The sequence below is a fragment of the Ascidiella aspersa genome, chromosome 7 (genome assembly GCF_963924565.1).
Source record: "Ascidiella aspersa chromosome 7, kaAscAspe10.2, whole genome shotgun sequence".
Taxonomy (NCBI): domain Eukaryota; kingdom Metazoa; phylum Chordata; class Ascidiacea; order Phlebobranchia; family Ascidiidae; genus Ascidiella; species Ascidiella aspersa.
Genome location: NC_139453.1, coordinates 1,176,133 through 1,199,310, shown reverse-complemented (window position 1 = coordinate 1,199,310; position 23,178 = coordinate 1,176,133). Strand labels below are relative to the sequence as shown.

Sequence of the window (23,178 nt, the reverse complement as noted above, 5' to 3'; positions counted from 1 at the left end):
AATCCCCTATGGTGAAACCAATATTGAAAAAATATTTAATTCATTAAACATTTTAATACAAATAAAAGTCATTTAAAAGAAGAGTTTTATATTATTTGATATTTTCTCATATAAAGCTGCCTAAAAATTTTATCAAAGCTTGAACAAAATAAAACCAGTCTTTAACCGTACGCGATTAAAATCACGGGATGACCAGCATTCGTTACACACATACGATCTGACAAGATTGTTACCTTTGGCTGTATGAGATTTAAGACGCTCTTTAAAAGTAATTGCTTGAAAACGTTTAAACTTTTTATAATTTAAATTGTGTATTATAGTGTTATGACTAGTGAATGCTATGCTTACGCTTGTTCAACAAGTATTTCGTTAGAGCAGCCAGCAGCCGATAAAGTTACTAAAAAGTGCGTCACTGTTAGTATAATGCTTGTGTTATTCATGATCTATTTTTAAGAGCATTTGTCACTGCTTTTTATTAAACACTCTATACTCGACACTTAAATGACTATACCATTTGGTATATTTAATTTTGGCGCTGGTCTATAATCCTACCACATTTATTAAATCAACGCATACTATTTGGGTTAGGTTGTGAATGTGAGTTAGCGTTTGGGTGTGATGGGTCAAGTATTATTATTTTCATTATTTAATAATAATACTTGACCCACCTTAACCCAAACCCGCACCCTAACCCAAATAATGTGCACTGTGATAGGATTCTAGACCAGCACCTTAATTTTAAATAAAGTTGGTTGGTGTATCTTAAAATCAGTATTTTCAATACAAAGTTTATTTCAGGTTCAAATGTTGTTAACTAGTACATGTTAACAAATTATTATACCAGGTAAATGTATTAATCCAGCTTGGAACGGAACCTTTTTATTGTTTCGAAGTGACTTGTTAAAATGAGTGGGTCAATCACAATGGAAGACCCACATAAGGTACACTTTACATTCTTTATTTTGTGTATAAAAGTATTCTTAAATATTTTATAGCTGTATTAACTTTCTTACAAGGGAGTATGTGTTTTAGATCCAAGAAAAGCAACCACTGAATAAAAGGTACGGTTTCTTTTTTTATACGTGGTATATAAACAGATTATTGTTATCTAACTGATATATCTACTCTCTAAATGTTTGTTAAGTAAGTTAACCTCTAATTATAAATGAAGCAATAAACTTTATATATTTTTTCAAAAAAAGTAAAAAAAAATTGGTTAAAGATTTTGTTTGTTGTTACCTAAATTTTTGTTTCGTTTTCAGTTACGAACCTTCTGGATTACAAGTGAAACTTCAAAAACAGCGCAACAAAATCAGAAGTTCCTCGATGAAAAGTGCTCCGATCACAAGAGCTCCAAAGAAAACATCGCTTATTTCAGCATCAAGGTAAAACTTCCTCATTGTCGCCATAGCCACATAGTTGGCTGTTATTTAAACATAAAATTGTAATATGCTTAACTTCTTTATAATGTAAACACTTGTCTTTTAGTACTTGTATTTCTATCTGTTTTAAGTGGCGAATGGCCTAAATGCATTATTTTTATTTAACTGTAAAATATTATAATTGGGCCATACACGGTTTCTACTTGACTAAAGCTTTTGCATGAATGTGATATTTTCCATTTTTATTTTATTTATATCTTTGTGAAACACGATGTTAGCTTTTTGCTTGTTTTTTATTGAACAATATATATTTCTGTTGATCTTAAAATGGAGTAATTCAATTTTCACCTGTTTTTATTTTTCTATTTACTTTTGAAACCTAAAAGTTAATCGCTACGTATATAACACCTGTATATTTTGCAGACTACATATCCCTAAAGGTGGATACCAGAAACTGGACAGCTCGCCACTTGTAACCTTGCAATCTGACAGGTTTGTGCATTAAGCGTAGGGCTAGAAATGTGGTATATATATATATAGTATGTATTATATACGCATGTTTGAAGTATCACTACATTTAACTATTTCGTTCTTATGATAGTGGTTTGTAAACTATAAAAAAAGATAACTTCAAAAATAACTTTTTTATTCATTTATGTGTTTTGTAATAAAATTCACTGAAAAGGAAAAACTTCAATTCATTTTATACTGATGAAAAAAGAGCTTATTAAACTAATCACTATATAGGTCAGTTTATTTAGATAAGTTCACTAGCTTTGCTATATTCCATTTATGTACCTATTTAAACCTTTCATTCGTAGGCCCTTTAAAACTACCTCATGGACTTCTATTCTGTCTGTTTGCAACTTTTTTTAATTGACAATCTATTATAAAGCACATTGTGACTTGACACATTTATTAAATTTTAAAACAATTTGTAGTGAAGATGAACTTTTTCTGTCGTATGAGCGAGGAGCATCGTCACGTCTTGTCAACAACGAGATGTCGCGTCAACTACAAAAGGACGGATTCCAATTGGACGAGGTTCCGGACGACGAGGACCTGGACCTTATTCCGCCGAGCGATTTCCGCAAACCCGACCATTGTACCTGCTGCGGAGTTTACGAAACCGTCTGCGTAATATCGTAGCAAACACAACCATCGAATGCTGTTTATGGATCATTCTTCAGGTTAACTTCAAGCGGACACAAGAGTTTTTACATCTTCTCTTTGCAAAATAGCAAATTTGATAGTGATATGATAAACTAATAACAAATACCTGCTTAAATTTGCTAATGATTAAATGTATCAACTTTTTAATTAATTCCTAATCCTTTACGATTTTTGGGTAGTAGCACAATATTTTGTAATTTGCACAACTTAATCTGCAGAATCTGTTACACTCATTCTGGTTGCATTGTATTTTTATAATTTCATGACATGATACCGTCCAGTTTGCTAATAGCTAAAGTTGCAGTAAAGCAAGCTACAGAGATAAATAAGAGTCCTTAAAAGATTATTGTCACAAAAAAGTGTTAACTTTCCACAACTTTTTTTCTTTAACACTTACACAAAATCTTTTTGTTTTCTGTTAATTGTTATGAGTAGGGCGAATATTTTTCGACTTCAAAAGAAGTAAAAATTTTGTCAAAATTTACACGTTAGGTCAAAAATTGTCAAAATTTTTTAGGTTGAAATGGAATAAAATTACACATAAGTCGCTTACAAAATTAAAAAAAAAAACTAAAGTCAGCTTTTTGAAATAGGTCATTCATTTTTTTTGAAATTTATCTTTCATTTTATCAAAAAAAATTAGTTTTGATATAAGTTCAAAGTCATTTTAACCGTATTATATCTTTATTAGAGCAATATACAGTATAAAAAACGTGTGATTAACGACACCAAGGTTATTTAAATCAATGTATTTCTAACAGGTCAAAATTTTGTCAAAATAAATTATTTTCACGTCAAAATTTGTCAAAATTTCCTATTTTTTTGATCAAAAAATATTCGCCCTAGTTATGAGAGTTCACGATGCTTTATTCACATGACAAGAAACTGACAATGTTTTTTGCACTACTTTAATTGGTCTACATCGCAGTACATACCCATATGGATTCCATAACCTAGTTTATGTGGTATTATAAATTTACCATGAAACTTTTTCTGCTGATGCAAAACACACAATTTACTGTTACGTGCAGAACATAATTCTTATTTCTTACACAACTATCTTTCATAACATTCACACAAATAACGCCAAAATTAACACAAAAGTGTTGTATGCACAGAATAATGAAATACTTTACAAACTTTTGCTATGAAGGGCGATGGAAAGCGACATATCTTCAAATTAATTTATTGGACTGTTTACAATAAATACGTAACTTTTTTTTATAACAATCATTTTCAACGCTTGGAAATATTTTCACAGACTTGATTTATTAACTATGTAGCATGTGGTTGTTAATAACCAAATTGGGCTTTATATGCGAAATCAACTTCCATTATCTGTACACGCGTGTAGCGAATGTAATGGATTTTAAAGCATAAAGGAGTGCCATAGCATTACATCCTGTGAATTGACCCTTTAAAAATGTCAGTTTCTTACAGTGTTGTGTATGTATTTATCATGTTTATCATGTTGAATAATGGTTACATACTTTTCTGTATCCTAAATATCACACGTGCTAGCAAAGGTACAGACATATGCTAAAACGTTTTAATGGCCACCAGAAATTGTTTAGCCTACTGTTTCTGTACTTCCCGTTCAAGCTTGCCAACTGTTTGCTGACATAGTGTTAACAACTTTGTGTTAACATGAGAAAGCATATATTTACATTAACTTGATTCGAAGGTTGGTGATTTCCTACCAAGCTTGTGATTCTTTCCATGCCTAAACCTTTCAGTAGCTGGCCAGTTGCATTATTTTCACTAGATTTTTGACTCACAAACCAAAACATTTGATAATCCTTGGAGCATAATGAATGGAGGTTGTAGTAAGACTTAATAAGAATATCAAAGCCCATACAGAAGTAGGTATCATTTTGGACGTTTCGAATAACTCTTTATTCATTTTCAACACTCTTTATTCATTTTCATTTTTTGATGTTGAAAATAAAGACTTATTCGAAACGTTCAAAATGCTACCTACTTCTGTATGGGCTTTGATATTGTTATTACATTTTATGATCCGTTACGCCTGTACCTAATATTACAGACTTACGTAGGTCTACTTATATTTGTAATTAATTTTTTCATTGGGTACACGGTAGACAACACTTAAGACCAATACCTCGTGAATATACGTATTAAATTAATAAAGAAAAAGTAATTTGGAACATCTTGCATTGCTTTAAATTAGTTATGTTACCATGTTAGCAATGTGTATGTATGTTACATTTTTGTCCAACCGCATTGTATTGTTAGCAAATGGTGTGATGTTTGCTTTTTGTGTAATTCTCTATTTCTTGCCGTTAAAGTTTCATTTATTTTCCGAATATGCAGTTCAACTCGCAATCTTCAACTGTGCTGGACGCTACAACCGCTAGTCACGTATATTTATGTAATTTTTCGCACTGAAACATTTTAACATCAGCCGGTTGCACCGAAAAACGTTTTTGATAAACGTGCCCGTCCATACTTATAAAGCAATTATTCTGCGAGTGTTCAACTGCGTAGACACTTTGCAAAAATATCGCATATTTCATAGCAACCTTTGGTGTAAGACACTGAATTGAATATGCTTGGGTGGGAGTCGAACTTGCGACCTTGAGACTTCTGTACGTATTGTGGATTTACTGAGCTTTTCAGAATAAAGTCTTATGGTCAAGAGTTCGAATCTCACCCTGGTATCGTTAGTATTAGAACCACTTCACCAATCCGGACTTTGTTGAGTCTCTGTTTTGTTAAGAGTTGATTTAAACGGATTACTACTCTTAATTAAGTGATTGTCGTTTTTGTCGTTATGTCTTCACCAAGTTTCGCAAGAGAGATTTTTGTTTTGTTTTGCAGTAATCCTATGTCTTCAAAAGTATTCTTATGAACGAAACATAGAAAAACATAACTGAAAATACAATATATACCTATCACATCGGTACGATTTATGTAATTAGGCCTACAAGTGCGACAGGTACTTTTCAGCGTTACTGGGAAAATGTGTTTTTTATGTTTTGTTGTTTTTTCTGCATCTGTATTTTTCACTTAAAAATAAACTGCCGTGTTTGCGAAACAGTTTTCTTTGTTCGATATATGCATATCGATACCTGTAGGCGGTATACACCAACACATTCGTATAAATGTACAGAAAGTGAACTTGGAGCTGTTCTAGTATTTTGTGAAAAAGTTCACCGTGTTTTTTAAGACTTTGAGGCTTGGGTCGCCCGCGGATCAGTTTGCCATAAACCGTGGTAAAATAAAAATAAGCCTTTGCGATTTTGTCTTGATTTTAAGATATTTTATTGAACTATTCCTACTCTAACCAACTTGTCAAAAGAAGGATGTTTACAACTTTTTTAAAATGAATCAGAAATCCCTTTTTTAAGCCAACCCCCCTAGATATTTTCTGATCTCTCTTGTGAGCCACTTGTTAAAGACAATTGCCCAACCCTGATCTTGACCATATTAAAAAGACAATATAATATTCCATTAAAAAGCGGTTGACTTTTTTGCTTAAGGATGGCGCTAAAACTTATACTTGAATGAGTCGAGTTATACCGAGTATGTGGTTCAAAAGCAGCCCTAACCCTTCATACGAGGCGTGTTGTGCTGCGAGTTAAAATCGCTAAAGGCGTTATTAATCTATTTTCTAATCGTAATCCAACTACACCATCTGACAACATGCACGTTGAATTGGCGATACAGTCTGTTTAGTTTTAATTTCATTTAAGTCAGATGATATGCGATGGTCAGTGTTTCACGTTCGGCGCAGTTAGTGAAATATTTAGTTCAAAGTTTCTCAGAATATGACCTGTTCTGGAAGAGCCAAACAGTTCACACTTTAGGTCATACTTTTTTCAATTAAGTTAAGTGTTGAAGGGATTATTTGCGTCTGACCAACGACACATAAAGAGTTGTTTCTATGTCGTTTGTCTGTTTAAAAATGCGCAAGTTAAAAATCAATTGTGGCGAATCGGGGTGTTTAGTTAGGGGTAAGAAGGCTGCTGGCTCTGAAGACGAGAGCCGATGGCCGCCTAGTCTCTTACAAGTTCTTAATCCGACTCCAAAGGAGCAGGCCGCTAGAATACCTGTCCTTAACTTCTTGTACTCTAAGCAAAGACAATCCACTCAGTAGATAGTTGCTCTTAGAGTATATTCACAAATCTCAGAAACACACGATAAACAGAGCGATGATTCAACCCGCTATTAGTAAGACGTATAAAATAGAATGAATGCGAAACGCTGAAAACGCACAATTCGGCGTTAGGTCACGCGTCAGTGAACAACGGTCACGTGTATAGTGACGTCGAACTAGGCAATATCAAGTAATATTGCATGATAAATGCTACAACAATGACCCGTAAAAAAGGGAACTAAAGTGTTTAGTTTAGAAAGGTGGTTGCAATTCTTGTTTGATTTATTTTTTTGGCTTCCGTGGTTTAATTGAAAACTGAATAAGACTAATAGATAAAGCATTAGGTTACTATAGTCTGCAATTACGCAATCAATATATTTAAATAAACAATTTTAAAAGTCGAATTTCCACCTAGAGTTTAAGTGGCGCTGGTCTAGGATCCTACCACAATTATTAAATCAATGCACAATATTTGGGTTAGGGTGCAAGTTAGCATTTGGGTGTGGCTGGGTCAAGTATTGTTAAATTAATTACTTAATAATAATACTTGACCCACCCTAACCCAAACCCTTACCCTAATAATGTGCCTTGTGGTAGGCTTCTAGATCAGCGCCTTTTAGGTTAAACATGGTTTGCAAGCAAACACATTCAAGTGGTTTATGATACATTATATATTTAACAAATTTAACTTAAATGTGAAGCTATAGGGATTAAAGAATTATATTATGTGCCCTAAACAGAGCCAAGTTACCTTAGTAAGTAAATTCAATAAAACTTGAGAAGATATTGGCGTCAAAAAGACAGACTTGAAGATGTCAAACGACAGCAGCAGTAAGTAACTTGTGTTTTATTTATATTGTCACTTTGAATTTTCTCACTGGAGAGGTATTAATGATCCCTACCTTTGTATGAGCTTGATTAGAACTTCTACAACTTATTACAATCTAATCTACAGCCAGAATGCCTCAAAACAACCAAAATAATTTGTTAAATTCACTTTGATTTCTGAAAACCTGTATAAAATCTTGGAATCATATTCCAACATTGCCATTGAACACCAATATAATTACCTGTTCAATATTTAGCTTTGTGTTATTGGCATCAGCAACCAACTTGCCAAAATATTGTATCCCTTAAAGTTAACGCACAATCATTACAAAAAGTTGACAAAAATATATCAAATTCATTGGTGTGTAGAAGTTAATTAATGTTTCAACTAGGAGCTGGAACCTCAAAAACCCGAAATGAAATCTCCGATCAATCTGGAGGAGTGGCTTTTCAAGCAAGAGGTGAATTACACTGGTCTACAGCAAATTTTAAACGATATGTAATAGATTGAGTCTTTATGTGTTTTCAACACTGATTCTGAAAATGCCATTTTTTTTTCTAGTATATCAGGTTTTTGAAATATTCACATTTTATTTTTTCGACGTTTTGCTGTATTATTAATATAGGCACATTGCGCACTGTGACCTTATCGAACCATAATGTGACTCACACATCATTTTATCTGTTTTTTTACTGATATTTCTAAAAAAGCAGCATAGAAAAGATGTTTTATTAATGTTTTTTGTTATTAAGTAGTTAACTCCAGATGTGAAATCACCTCCTGAGCTGAACATAAATGTTGTTTAAACAAGTTCTCATAGCACTACAGCAGAACAAAACGAATAAATGTTCAGTAATGCCAGATTTTAATCAGTAATGTTGTTGCTAATCCTTTTTAAATTTGTGTGACTAAAGAAAGGAATGAATCACTTTAGATAAAAGTTAGACAATTGTACTTGGGCTGTTAGATTTATCAAGAAGACCTGTACCACACATAATGCCCCAATGCATGTTTCACTTCCTTCTCATGGAAGTCTTGAATTGTCCCTGATAAAGTTGAAGATGTTGATGAACGGAGTTAATAGAAAAAAACATAAGTTCAAAATCAATTAAAATTAAACAGACTATAGATGAATGTTTTTCTAAATAAAAGTCACAACTGCTTGTATTAGGATTAAAACACAACAGTTTGCTTAAGATTGATGAGGTAATAAGACAACGGAAATAAAACTTAGACAACCTACAGTAGATGGTCCTTCTTGGCATCACTAAGAGACTATCAGCCTATAAGGAACTTTAAGTGGCTAATATCACAGACGTTATACCCCTTAGAAATATTTTTGCTATAGGAATAGAAAAGTGGGGTTCTATGTTTAGCATTCCTCTACAAAAAGTTTTCACTACTAAGCAAAGCCAAACAATAGGAATCTTGATGAAACAAAATATTAGTAAAATTCAAAAGGATGCACAATATATAATTGTGGAACTACATGCTTGGCTGGCATTTAGTGACTGTGTGCTAACTATTTAAAAAATGCAAATTGCATCTTTTTCCAGTCGGTGTTGATAGTCTGCTTAGCTTAGCATTTGTTCGGTTATGTTACGACAAAACTTTGTGACGCCATCTTTGAAAGCAACCATGGCCATCCCACACAGACCCAAGAACTATCAGACACCACTTTAAAATCCATTAAATTTTGTGCACGGCGTATTCCCCGACTGCCTGCTTTTAATAAAAGAAAAGAAAATGTCTCTTTCTCATAACCCACTGTACAAAATTCTTAGCTTAGCATATAGACTCAAAGTGCATTCTTTGAACACTGTATTTTTGAACACTTAGTTAAACTTATTTCCAGAAAACCTGGTTTCAGTTAGTGACAAACAAAAACAACATTTGAAGCTATAAAACCCCGTCACCAAGGATTTTATGAAGGGGAATAGTTAAAAATTGCATCAGAGAAATACTATTGTGGTGAATCGAGATATGTGTATAAAAAATTATTTGTCAGACGTTTTTAAGGCCATGTATGACAGCTGTGTGTTTTTTTCAAAGCGCTTTTTTTCGGAAAATTAAAATTCGTCGATATCTTACAAATGTGATATGCTAGAGAAAAACTAAAGGTATATTCGGAATCAACATGAGAAATACATCTAAGATGAAATACTCACATTCTTATTTACAAAAACAGTGAAAGTTTGTTGACCAGTCTTATTGTTGCTCAACAATAAAGTAAAATGGATTGGTGGTAACCAACTTGTTTAGAAGTATGTGCTAAGGTCAAACATTGAGAATGACTAGCAGTTCTGTATGCCATCTTTCGAATGTAACTTTGTCTAGGAAGCAAAATTCCTGTTTGTATTGTTCTATTGACTTGTAGTTGAAAACTTGCAACAATAAATAAATCCTAATCTGCTAAGCTTGTTGTTCATTCAGATAACGCCAACATCAATAACAGTATATTCGCCAATGATGTCCACATCAGTAACCAACCTAATGGTGAGTAAAGTGATGCACTGTGTCACACATATAACGGATTGAAAAACAAAAAAATTGTATGCTTATGATTTACTTAATATTAATTCATGTATTTGGCATTGTGCATTCAGATATATCAGCCAATTTTAACTTAGATTTTTACATATTTAAAGCAAAATTGCTAATCAGCACTGCTAAGAGCTGAGTAAACTGTATTAATGTTTCTGTTAACTCTTATATGGTGTTTAGTGTATGTAGTTCACATAATCTAGTTGCACAATCAGCAAACATAACCTTTTAAACCTGAACAGTCACTAACATTTGTAAACACATAAGATTGGCCTGTAATGTTTATGTGGTTAATGACGTTTTATAAACCTTGGTATTGTATATTTCTAGCTGTCGGCAAACCTGATGAATGCTCCATTGCAGAGGCAGGTGAGTCATAGATACTTTACTGTGTTTAAAACATTAGTTAATAGGTGAGGTGGGATTGTGGCAAGCATCCACTGGATATGGACATTGTGGTTTAAACCACAGTTTAATATAATGAAGATATGTTTTGACATATTGCAAATCTTCACTGTTAAATAATGTTACTTATAAATATGTGAAAAAGTATCACAATTTAAAGCACTTTAACTTCATCGTTTTATGGTATTTTTATCAATTCCAAGTGGTCCAGGACATGTAACATAAACCTATAAAGTATCGGTGAAACAAAAAGCCAATCGGCAATCACCAACTTCTTTAATCATGTTTTTTCGAAACCAAATTGCATTTTGGTTATCTGTGTTATGACATATCACTGCCAGGCATTTATACTTTCCATTTTTTAAATATCTATCATATTTAAGTCGATACATTTAGAAAACACTGATACACGAGCAAGTCAGAAATTAAGAAAAATAGTGAAAAAATATATAATTAATAACACTTTAACTTCATTGTCTTATGGGTGAAATGTTCTATTTTTTTGTCAGTTCTAAGACTAAGTGGTCCAGGACTTATAACATGAACCTATAACCTAGCAGTGAAACAAAAATGCCAACAAAACTCCTGTAATCACATTTTTTATGAAAAACAAAGTTTTGTTTATTCACTGTGCCACAACATATTACTGCTGGCATACCTAGGCATATATATGCTATCCATTTTGCAACATTACTATACTGGTAAACAGATGTTATATGTGTGAGTGGTTACTCTAACAACAAATAAAATTAGCGCTAAACAACAAGTTATTCAGTTTGAGCTCGCCAATTAGAAATTGTGTAATAACAGCATTAAAAAAGTTTGCAACAAAGCAGCCATGTTCTGTGTTTTTCCCAGCATTGCTAGCAAGATATTGAAAGTGACGTTAGGTTAACAGAGTGTTGAAAGACAAACATTATGGTGATTTGTGCCAACAACTAATGGCATCTGGTCGGTTTGTGTTTGCCTGAGCTCAATAGATTTACCCCTGGTTCGACTCACAGTGTTTTAGCTTATTAATAATATTGAACCATAATTGTACAAGCATTCATGTAGTAAACAAGTGTTAAATTCAAACTCGCTTTATAAATTTACTTGTTATTGTTTGAAAACAGTTTACAGAGAATGTTATTTTGTGTTTCCAGATGCAGCCTTAAGAGAAGCCCTCAATGAATATGCTGAGAAGATCATTGGATCTCTGCCGACTGATCTGTGTGAACTTGAGGCAATAGTGGAGCGTCAATCAACACCGGAGATGTTTGGTGCAAAAGGATTGATTCCCAGCATAACATCAAACTCTACCAGGGTTACAGTGGATAAACTGGGTGATACTGCAAAGAAAAATGCAGTTGAAGAGGCTAAAAGTAAGAAATTCAGCAACAAAGCTGCTTCTGAAGATTATGTTACAAGGTATGGAAACATTATTACTTTGATTGGTTCCGCTGGAATTGGCAAAACTACATTTGCTAAGCAGTATTTCAAGCATAGTAGAGACATATTAAAAAAGCATGTCAGAGATGCAATAACAGCTCACGATAGTTCATATTTGGCATTTCTATATCTTAAGGAATTAGATAATGATAAGGTTATGAGTGTTCTTGAATTTCTTACAACCTCAACCAGAAATTCCAATCTGAACTGGAAGAGTGAAGCAGGTTTAGAGAATCAACTTTTGGCCAGAATTTCCAAATCCAATAACGTATATATTGTAATGGATGGTATGGACGAATGTAGGTTTAAAGGCCTTTCATTGAATGCTCCAGTGATCGGTTTGTACGATAGCGCTAAGCCAGTTGTCATTCTCCAAAACCTTCTACGAGGCGACATTCTTCCAAATGCTCACAAGCTCCTTGCTTCACGACCGGGGGCTTATCACAAGCTACACCCAAGTTGCAAGCCCCACTTTCCAGTACGGGTAATTGGCTTTAATGAAAGCTCCCAAGATTGGTACTTCAGAAAGATTTATCCGAGCCACAAGGATTATGAAAAAATTAAAAAGTTACTCGAACAAAACCCATCAGCTAATGCTTTGTGTTTTATTCCAATGTTTGCCAAAACCATCGCACCATACATCATAAAATATTGTACAAATGATAGCTCATTCACTCTTACTGATGTTTTTGCCTCCTTTGTTAACACTTGCATTCGCTCCCCAAAGTTTGAAAATAACCCAAATATTTTACATAAACTTTCGCACTTGGCTGTTATCGGAATGCTCAATGACAAGGTTAACTTTGACATGGATGATTTTGCCAAAGCTAATCTTGATGCTACTGGGTTGGAAGATTTTATCAACATGCAAGTTTCTTCCATAGACCCTGACCTCAAAATACTGGAGGGGGACAAAGTTTTCTTCTTTATCCACCTCCTTTGGCATGAATTTTTTGCAGCACTCCATCTGATGTTCGATACAGACCTTGACACTTTTTCTAAACAGCTTCAAAGCATGGAAAGTGATGAGTGGGAGATGGTTCTACGATTTCTTTTCGGGTTGCTGAACACGGAAGTCCATCGTAAGCTAAAGCCCATATTTAAAATCTCTTCTGCTGATGTTGCCAGGAAGAAAAGTTTGCTTAAAGATCTAATCACTTCGCTTGGGTCCCAACTTTCAACATGTGGTGATTACAGCTTTAACTCCCAATTGTTTAAGCTTTGCAGTTTAGCACAGGAATCCAGTGATGAAGGCATCACCAGGTCTCTGGCTGATTCCCTCCCTGGAAAGCTTCATATAAAGGGTGGAACGATTGTTCCCAACGAAGTGTCCAGTCTCTGTCACGTGCTTCGAGCAACACAAAGGGAGCTGGTCATCAGCATCGGGGGTTACGGCTCGGTCACATTTACCGGCAACGGTTTGGAAATGTTTATGGATACAATGGCGCACACCAATCACAAGGTTTGTCCAACGCAATACGTGCCAGTTACGCATGAATGAATTCCAGTGACGTAATCTGAAATATTAATAATGTAAAAAAATATTTACTCAAACTAAATCGTCTTTTCAACTTATTAAAGGGTAGTACAAGCAATGTTTTGTTATCCTCTATTGAAAGAGCTCAATGTTTACATGGTGTTTTTTTGACCTAATAACTTTTTCCGTGTTTTGCAACGTGAATTTCTATTTTTAAAGAAAGAAATATACAAAAAGTTCATTAAAAAAACAAGATAATAAGACTTTGTAAGGCAAAATATTTTTTTGTGTAATAGCCTACACCGAAGATTAATTGCAATTATTAATTTATTTTTTTTGCTTAATTGGCCTTAGCAATGACTTCACTCTTCCATCGGAATGTATTTGTATTTGCGGAAATGCAGTTATTCTATCTTGAAATGTAAAAAATATATTTTTTAAAGTTAAAGATAATTTTGGCCAGATAAGTTAAAAAATCGAGCTTTTACGTATAAATATGATATTTTGCTTGTGCGAGCACGATATTAATAAAGTAAACTTAATTCGCGACGATTTATACTTTGAATAGTGGTCGTGTAGAACACGTATATTTATTGCTGATTGTTTTATAAAGATATTTAATTTACTTTCTTGTTAAATGTTTTTATTTCTATCAATTGAGAAAAATGAATCATGACGTCATCAACTCAAAATGTCGTGGTTATTTTCAGACAACGTGGCGCCTCTGTAGAGGGCGAGTGTGTAATAACTCAACTTTCTTGTTTTATAGATAGAGCTTTTGGACTTGAGTGAAAACAAGTTGGTGTCACGTGAGTTGAGTTGCCTGGCAACAAGTGTAAGCAACATAAACCAGCTGAGGTTGGGGGAATGCGAAATCGCTGGATCCGATCTGCAACCTCTGACTGACGCCATCTCACGAATGGATCAACCGGTAAAATATTAAACAGAGTTGCGGTTGTTGGAACTGTGACGTCACTGCATTAATTACGTCATTAAGGTTGTGTGAAAACAAATTGTTATTTTTAGTTTAGAGCTCTATTTATTGCCCCCGAAAATCAGCACAAACAAATTATCATGCTTTAAATAAACCAACATTTGTTTAGGTCTCAGTAACTACACTTTCTTACAATTGTGACAAATTCATGAATTTTTTTTTTAAATATAACGTAAACCTCCAGTTATTTTATTGTGATTTAGTTGGTTCCATAAACTGAACTGGACAGACCAGCAGACCCCGTACCTGTCGCCATTTTGGTGGCTCTGATGGCAGCCAAACATTTACTTGAAAATCAACAATTTATAATGAATTTCACACATTTAATGTTTTATTTAGTCGCTGGAATTTCGGCACCACCTTCCTGTTTTCCTAACCTACAATTGAACAATTATTAGTATGCCATTTGCAGTCGTTTTAAAGTTATTTTATGTTTACGACGCTATATGTGTAAAATGTAAAATGTCTTATGTTTTCAGTAAGGTATAAAAATGCATCTTTTACTTTTGTATCCTGTTATTAACTTATCCTAGTTGCTCGTTACATGGGAAAACTATAATACGTAAAATACGAAAATTGTTTGTTTACAATTTTATGTGAAGATATAATGTGTCAGTTGAAAGTGAATAGCGACGCATTCAATAAATCTCTTTATTTCCATTAATTAGGAAGATTAATCATGACGTCATCAACTCAAAATGTCGTGGTTATTTTAAGACAACGTGGCTCATCTGTAGAGGGCGAGTGTGTAATAACTCAACTTTCTTGTTTTATAGATGGAGCTTTTGGACCTGAGTCGGAACAACAAGTTGGGGTCACGTGGGTTGAGTTGCCTGGCAACAAGTGTAAGCAACATAAACAAGCTGGTGTTGTGGGATTGCGAAATCGCTGGATCCGATCTGCAACCTCTGACTGACGCCATCTCACGAATGGATCGACCGGTAAAATATTAAACAGAGTATTTGCGGTTGTTGGAAGTGTGACGTCACTACATGTTAATTACGTCATTAAGGTTGTGTGAAAACAAATTGTTGTTTTTAGTTTAGAGCTCTATTTATTTCCCCGAAAATCAACACAAACAAATTATCATGCTTTAAATAACCCAACATTTGTTTAGGTCTCAGTAACTACACGTTCTTACAATTGCGACAAATTCATGAAATTTTTTTTTTAAATATAACGTAAACCTCGAATTATTTTGTTGTGATTTAGTTGGGTTCTATAAACTGGGCAGGCCAGCAGACCCCGTACCTATCGCCATTTTGGTGGCTCTGATGGCAGCCAAACATTTACTTGAAAATCAACAATTTATAATGAATTTCACACATTTAATGTTTTATTTAGTCGCTGGAATTTCGGCACCACCTTCCTGTTTTCCTAACCTACAATTGAACAATTATTAGTATGCCATTTGCAGTCGTTTTAAAGTTATTTTATGTTTACGACGCTATATGTGTAAAATGTAAAATGTCTTATGTTTTCAGTAAGGTATAAAAATGCATCTTTTACTTTTGTATCCTGTTATTAGCTTATCTTAGTTGCTCGTTACATGGGAAAACTATAATACGTAAAATACGAAAATTGTTTGTTTACAATTTTATGTGAAGATATAATGTGTCAGTTGAAAGTGAATAGCGACGCATTCAATAAATCTCTTTATTTCCATTAATTAGGAAGATTAATCATGACGTCATCAACTCAAAATGTCGTGGTTATTTTAAGACAACGTGGCTCATCTGTAGAGGGCGAGTGTGTAATAACTCAACTTTCTTGTTTTATAGATGGAGCTTTTGGACTTGAGTAGAAACAAGTTGGGGTCACGTGGGTTGAGTTGCCTGGCAACAAGTGTAAGCAACATAAACCAGCTGGTGTTGAATGATTGCGAAATCGCTGGATCCGATCTGCAACCTCTGACTGACGCCATCTCACGAATGGATCGACCGGTAAAATATTAAACAGAGTATTTGCGGTTGTTGGAAGTGTGACGTCACTACATGTTAATTACGTCATTCAGTTTATGTGTCAGCAATTGTTATCTGGCAATGCTGTTTCTCCGCGTTTCCGCCACAATACAAACCAGCTGGTGTCATTTTAATAAAATAATGAGTTCCAAAACGTACAAAATAGTAAAATCCGATGTCCAATAATAATTTATTTTGCAAAAGCATGAATTGTGTTCATCTACGGTCAAAGTGACTTTGTTAGTTTGGAATTCCTGTTGATATTTCCCGTAAATCAACACAAATTAATTATCAGGCATCAAAATGACCCAACATTTATTTACGTCTCAGCAGCTGAACGTTTCTTACATTTGCGACAAATCCACCAAATATAGCGTAACATATAACGTAAGCCTCCAACTATTTTGTTGTGATTTAGTTGGTTCCATAAACTTGGCAGACCAGCAGACCCCGTACCTGTCGCCACTCTCGATGAAACTCAACAAATCTCTTTATATCCAGCAATTGTGAAAAATAGACCATGGCGTCATTGAATGTCGTTTTTACTATTAAGATAAAGTGGTATCTTAATTATATAAAAATGTTGTTCTTATTTTCAGACAACGTGGCGCATCTGTAAAGGGCAAGTGCGTAATAACTCAACTTTCTTGTTTTATAGATGGAGCTTTTGTACCTGGGTAAAAACAAGTTGGGGTCACGTGGGTTGAATTGCCTGGCAACAAGTGTAAGCAACATAAACCAGCTGGAGTTGGAGGATTGCGAAATCGCTGGATCCGATCTGCAACCTCTGACTGACGCCATCTCACGAATGGATCGACCGGTAAAATATTAAACAGAGTTGTGGTTGTTGAAAGTGTGACGTCACTACATTTATTACGTCATTAGCTAAACAAAACTTTATGGGAGTGTTGTTCCTACGCGATCCCGCCACAATACAAACCAGTTGGTGTTCATTTAAATTGAGAAAAAAATCAAATAATCAGTTCAAAAAATACAAACTAGTAAAATATAACGTAAACCTTCAGTTATTTTATTGTGATTTAGTTTGTTCCATAAATTGGGCAGACCAGCAGACCCCGTACCTGTCGCCACTCTCGGCCGCTCTTATGGCAGCCAAACATTTACTTGGAAATCAACAATTTTTATTGAATTTCACACATTTAATGTTTTATTTAATCGCTGGAATTTCGGCACCGCCTTTCTGTTTTCCTAACCTACAATTAAACGATTATTAGTCTGCCATATGCATTATTTTTAAGTTTTTTTTTTATGTTTACGACGATATATGTGTAACATGTCTTATGTTTTCAGCAAGGTCTAAAAATGCATCTTTTACTTTTGTATCCTGTTATTAACTTATCCTAGTTACTCGTTACTTGGAAAAACTGGAATGTTTATAAATGAGAAAATTATTTGTTTATAATTTTATGGTTAGATGGAATGTATCGGTTAAAAGTAAATAGCGACGCATTCATTAAATGTTTTTATTTCCATTAATTAAGGAACAATAAATCATGACGTCATCAACTCAAAATGTCGTGGTTATTTTCAGACAACGTGGCGCATCTGTAGAGGGCGAGTGTGTAATAACTCAACTTTCTTGTTTCATAGATGGAGCATTTGAACCTGAGTTGGAACAAGTTGGGGTCACGTGGGTTGAGTTGCCTGGCAACAAGTGTAAGCAACATAAACAAGCTGATGTTGAGGAATTGCGAAATCGCTGGATCCGATCTGCAACCTCTGACTGACGCCATCTCACGAATGGATCGACCGGTAAAATATAAAACAGAGTTGCGGTTGTTGAAAGTGTGACGTCACTACATGTTAATTACGTCATTCAGGGAATAGGTAAACAAAATGTAATGGGATTGTTGTTCCTACGCGCTCCTGCCGCAATACAAACCAGCTGGCGTTCATTTAAAGAGAAAAAATCTAGTCATTCTAGTCATTCGTGAAGCAACCTAAGTCGAATCTTTAAGTTCAAGAAATAAGTGATTTATTTTATTCTATTGACCGAAAGCGGCAGCAAATCTTTTAGAGTAAACAAAAAAGTCCTAGTTAAGTTGCAATTATAGCAAGCCATGTCCTTGTAAAACTGGTAACTCGTCCGAGTATGAGTAGTATGAAGTAAAAATTATATTTAAAAAAATAATGCTTAATAAAACACTCTGTTTCAATCCAAGTCATTTGTCCAAAAGACTAAAGTCAAAGCTAGTCATTAACTTTAGTTATTACAACACCGTATATTCCTAATAAACGTGTTAATCAAACAATAAAATGAATCACTAAAATCAGTCCAAAACACACAACAGGGTAAAAGTATACGTCCTATAAATGTTTTGTTTTAATTATAAATTGTGTTCACTTTTAACATTTGCGACGAATTCGTGGAATCATTTGTAAAATTAAACTTAAACTTCCAATTATTTTATTGTGATTTGGTTGGTTCCATAAACTGGGCAGACCAGCAGACCCCGTACCTGTCGCCATTTTGGTGGCTCTGATGGCAGCCAAACATTTAGCTGGCTATTTTCAAATTAAATTCCTTGATTTTATGTAATTTTAATTGGCACGAATTTTCTTTGGAAGCCTCAGCAACATTTTTATTATATCAGCATCGGACAAGTGCCGATATTACGGGCTGATATTATACGATCTGTTTCTAGTTAGAAACCCAAATGCAGCCAAACACGTGCTTGTATCTAACATTATGTTTTGCTTATGTAGATGAGGTATTTGCCTCTAAGCTACAACGAGTTGGGATCGCAAGGACTCGCTTTCCTCCGAACTTGTGCCCACAATGTACAAGATCTGGGGTTATTTGGATGCGGCATCGATTATCATGATGTGGATTCTCTGCTCAAGGTAGCTCACAAATATAAGTGGCATTGTGTTGGAACAAATACATACGCGTGACGTCACTTGTTTAACTGACTGTGACGTAACACCTTTCCATTGTGAACCAGTCATTAAGCATAGCGGCGTCGAACAAATACAGCAATACTTTGTAAGTGAACAAACAGAACTTAAGTAGTAAGTTTAATCAGGTTCAATTCGGTTGGACCGTAGACTTTAAGATGTTTGTCGTTGTAATAACATTCAATTCTACTTAATGAAGCGCTATCTGTACTTTAATAAGAATTGTTAACAAACAAAATCCCCCAAGCTATAAACAGTTATTAAGCTTAAAAAGTTAGCAACTTTAGATTTATGAATGGGTATAAATTGTTACAAATTTATTATATTAATAACAGTGAGTTGTCTTCCACTTTTTGTATTCTCACAGTGACTTAACTGATGTTGGGGGTGAAAACAATGGTTTACCGACAACGCTGGTCGTTTGTGTAATTTTGATGCCCCTGGGTTTGATATCCGGGGTATTTCCCGTCTGTACCCCACTGTATGCACTACACCAGTGGCCGGCAAACTGTGGGCCGCGTCCCAAATGTGGCCTTGGTCATTTTAGTGAACCGCGGATCCATTATTATTTCAGTTATATCATATAGTTGTGGGCCGCGTGATTGCCGTACTTTCACTGTATTTTAAAAAGTTTGTGTGGCGAAGATTTTATATTTTGGCACAATGTTGCATCAGAGGGCCCCTATATTATAAAAACGTACGCGCGATTAGATTGATTTCAGCTGCACATTTGCGCACGAGTTCGCTCGAGAACAACAGGTTTTTTAAAGATTTCATGGCAGCCCCAAACAAAAAATTGGGATTGAAGAAGGACAGTACACAACCCACATTACTAAACAAAGCCTTCTTTTTGTCTCGTTAAAAACGCCGAGTTTTGCGCAGTTGATCGCTGTTCGCTGTCTGCGCTAATACCCGGTGTTGGTGTAACAATGTCATCTTTAACTGAAACAGATTCTGTACTACGACTCAAATCTCCATCTTTAAAACTCGCTACACATTGTAAAAAAGCATTTCTTATCGGTTTTGGTCCACATCCTAAATAACAAGTTTATTGGGTTATTTGACCCCTTAATTGCAATTTCCCGCCTCGGTATATTTGCTCCCCTGTGAGGCAAGTAAATCACTTTGTGAATCCGGTTTTAAGTTGTTGTTACAAATTGTATTTACAGCAATATGAGGGATACGAATCTTCCGATGAAGAAAGCCAATCTTCCGATGAAGAAAGCCAATCTTCCGATGAAGAAAGCCAATCTTCCGATGAAGAGAGCCAATTTTCACATGAAGTTGCGTAATCAACGTCAGAACCGGAACAAAGACGCAAATGTTGCAATATTTAATGAGGATCAGTGGGACAATACTGCTCTTATGACATGCACCGTCCCAGATTGCCAACAACCAAAACGCAGGAAAAAGACATAAGCAAGCTTCTGAGCTGGTGGGATTAAGCTGACGATGGCATGTGAGAATATTTGTAAGTTCTCCTTCAACGTAATATCCACTCACTGGCGCACACAAGCCGAACTTAACATCGTTATTTAATACTTGAAGTTCATTTGAAATTACATCCAGGTTCATTTAAACAAGCATTTTGATTTGGTAATAAAGCAAAAGTAATTTGTTGCTTGAATATTGAATAACATACAAAAGTAGGTAACATTTTGTGAATGTTTGCCGCAATTGTTTATAGACGATGTTATTTGAACAAAATGTTACCTCACCACTAGGGCCCGCAAAAGTCAATAAAGTTAAAAAATGTTAAGGACCTCGTCTGTCCACGAATTGAAGAATAAAGTTGTTTTCAGCACCTAGGGGACTGTTTCTAAGAAGTTTATAGGTCAAAATAAAGTTAAAACTTCCAATAAAGTTAAAACCTTTTAATAAATTTGTCAAAATTTGTCAAATTATGGCTTTTGACAAAGTTTTTTTGTTTCTTGAGAGTAATTTTTGTAAAAATTGTCGTGGAAGCATTGTAAATCAGGAGATGCGACACAATTAAACCATATTAACCCATAAAAGCAGGAAAATATCACAATGACCACATGGATCAGCAGTAACTTTTATCGCAAATTGTACATTTTTTATTTATTTAAATATTTCTTATAAAACACTTCCTCTTCATAAACGTGGTCTTTTCGAATATCAACAGTTTGGATTTTAGGAATAGCCTACTGACATTCTGTAATACAAAAATAAGCAAGCTAAATATATCGCCAGAAAACCCGATGCACTTTTTATAATCCATAAAACACCTTGACTTTGCGACAAAATATTACGTTTGAGTCTGAAATCGACAAAATATTATGTTTGGTTAACTGGCATCAATTCAAGGAAGAACTGTGGCCTCTACAAACAAGCAATTTCGTTAGGTTAAAATAAAGTTAAAATTTGACAAAAATAAGTTAAAATTTTTTTTTTATGTTGAAATAAAAATGGCCCTACTTATCACGAATATTCTTTGGTATTTCTTCCACGTCTTACTACGACCTCCAGCCATTATGCTCCACACTGTGTTTCTTGTTTAATGTATATTTACTCCAACAGGAGTCGGCACAGGAACTCAGGTGCTAAGGTGGAGACAATGCTGGACAATTCTAACGGCGTAGATTGCTCACTGCAACAGATCAGTGTGCAGCAGAGGGAACACCGTTCCTGTGCCTCCCACTCCATCACTCATGCAAAGCAAAGTTTAATGAAGCAGCAAAGACGCAATTTCGCCAGATCATTTTGCTTTCCGGTGTTTGGATCTACCTTTTTTGTGTTGTACTTTGTGTTTTGCAGATTTTATAACTTTTTAGTATATTATATTTTGTTTGTGTCTGTATTAACACGTTCAAATTTTACTAACATTTGTCCTCCTTGAGCGTTAGAAATGGCAGCCCAGGTTGCCGCAGCGCCCGGATGGAAACCGCTGACTTAGGCAGATCATGCGTAATCAAAACAGATAAGCCAACTGGTCTTTAAGGAAATTACGCCAATAAACAATTTCATTTGCGTCACGTTAAACCTCGAAAATTTAACGTTGGTTTTGGCATTCGAAAATAGCAAACCGTTTTAACATCTCCGTCTGAATATTTTCAAATTTAACGCTAAGCCGTCGCCTACCATCGCTTAAAACAGGAAACATATATCTTACGTTAATCTCATCTCGCGCGATAAACCAAGTCGTAAACATAAGACGATGACGAATACAAAGCGAAATTATTTACCTTTTTCACTTTTTATTGCCAAACCTCAGTAACCTGAGCAATAGCGGTTCTGGCAGCCGTATCCTACATAAGATCCCAGAATCGAAACGCAGCGACCGTTTCTGTTCAGGTATTTTCCATACGGGCAAGTGCATTGCTTGGCGGTATCGCTACGAGGTGCAGGTTGTAACATAAATAGTTGCAACCAACACTTATTTTCGTTTGACCGCCTTAAACCTTATATTTTGCATTTATGTGGTTACTTAGAGTTGTGTTACAGGGGGATCCCCACCACCCATGCATGTACACTTGCAACAATTCCTTAAACCAGCGAATTTATCGGCTACTATTTGTAGACTCCCTATAAGCCGGAGTGACCAACTAATTGCCGTGTGTTCAGGGTATCTAAGCTAAAACGGCTAAAATGTTCTAAACCCACTATTTACCCCTAATTACGTCCCCTAAAACAGGGTTTCCCAAACTTTTATGGACCACCGACCACTATTTGTGAATCTGTTTTTTCGCGGACCGCAATACAAAGCAAAAAATAAATAAAACCAAATCTTATATATTTACAAAAACTGACAACATCAATAGGACGGATGAGATTGCTTTCCTCTACTTAAACTAAAACCAAACTCAAGGGCTTTGCGGGCCTCACAATTCTAAGAATTATGTTATTAAAATGTTAGAACAAGTGTAAATCAGGCGGGCTTCGAATATGTTTTTGCACTTAAAATCGTGTTTAGTTACTTTTA

At 34.9% G+C, this 23,178-nt stretch overlaps 2 protein-coding genes across 3 annotated transcripts; both read left to right on the top strand.

The window, feature by feature from the left end:
• The first annotated feature begins 706 nt into the window (after nt 1–706).
• LOC146137189 (protein FAM219A-like) lies at nt 707–4,465 on the top strand. Its single transcript, XM_083393647.1, has 5 exons — nt 707–941; nt 1,033–1,061; nt 1,263–1,385; nt 1,806–1,874; nt 2,324–4,465. The coding sequence occupies exons 1-5, from the start codon at nt 906–908 to the stop codon at nt 2,529–2,531; spliced, it is 465 nt and encodes a 154-aa protein (XP_083249773.1). The 5' UTR covers nt 707–905; the 3' UTR covers nt 2,532–4,465.
• A 2,927-nt stretch (nt 4,466–7,392) lies between these two features.
• On the top strand, nt 7,393–22,005 carry LOC146137188 (NACHT, LRR and PYD domains-containing protein 3-like). Of its 2 annotated transcripts, none has more exons than XM_083393983.1 (11): nt 7,393–7,506; nt 7,896–7,964; nt 9,938–10,000; nt 10,379–10,417; nt 11,599–13,346; nt 14,131–14,292; nt 15,132–15,296; nt 17,928–18,089; nt 19,044–19,181; nt 20,405–20,694; nt 21,777–22,005. In XM_083393983.1, exons 1-10 carry the CDS (start codon nt 7,488–7,490, stop codon nt 20,525–20,527), a joined length of 2,688 nt encoding a protein of 895 aa, XP_083250109.1. In that variant the 5' UTR covers nt 7,393–7,487; the 3' UTR covers nt 20,528–20,694; nt 21,777–22,005. The 2 variants fall into 2 exon arrangements, with proteins under 2 accessions (XP_083250109.1, XP_083250108.1); XM_083393982.1 differs by having other exon boundaries at nt 20,405–20,706.
• Nucleotides 22,006–23,178: the final 1,173 nt, after the last annotated feature.

Bases quoted from the DNA above. Each gene is read 5' to 3' on its own strand.
- LOC146137189 (XM_083393647.1), top strand. From the start codon at position 906: ATGAGTGGGTCAATCACAATGGAAGACCCACATAAG. The intron at 942-1,032 runs GTACACTTTACA...TATGTGTTTTAG, and splicing joins CAATGGAAGACCCACATAAG to ATCCAAGAAAAGCAACCACT. The intron at 1,875-2,323 runs GTTTGTGCATTA...AACAATTTGTAG, and splicing joins GTAACCTTGCAATCTGACAG to TGAAGATGAACTTTTTCTGT.
- LOC146137188 (XM_083393983.1), top strand. The intron at 7,965-9,937 runs GTGAATTACACT...TTGTTCATTCAG, and splicing joins AGTGGCTTTTCAAGCAAGAG to ATAACGCCAACATCAATAAC. The intron at 10,418-11,598 runs GTGAGTCATAGA...TTGTGTTTCCAG, and splicing joins ATGCTCCATTGCAGAGGCAG to ATGCAGCCTTAAGAGAAGCC.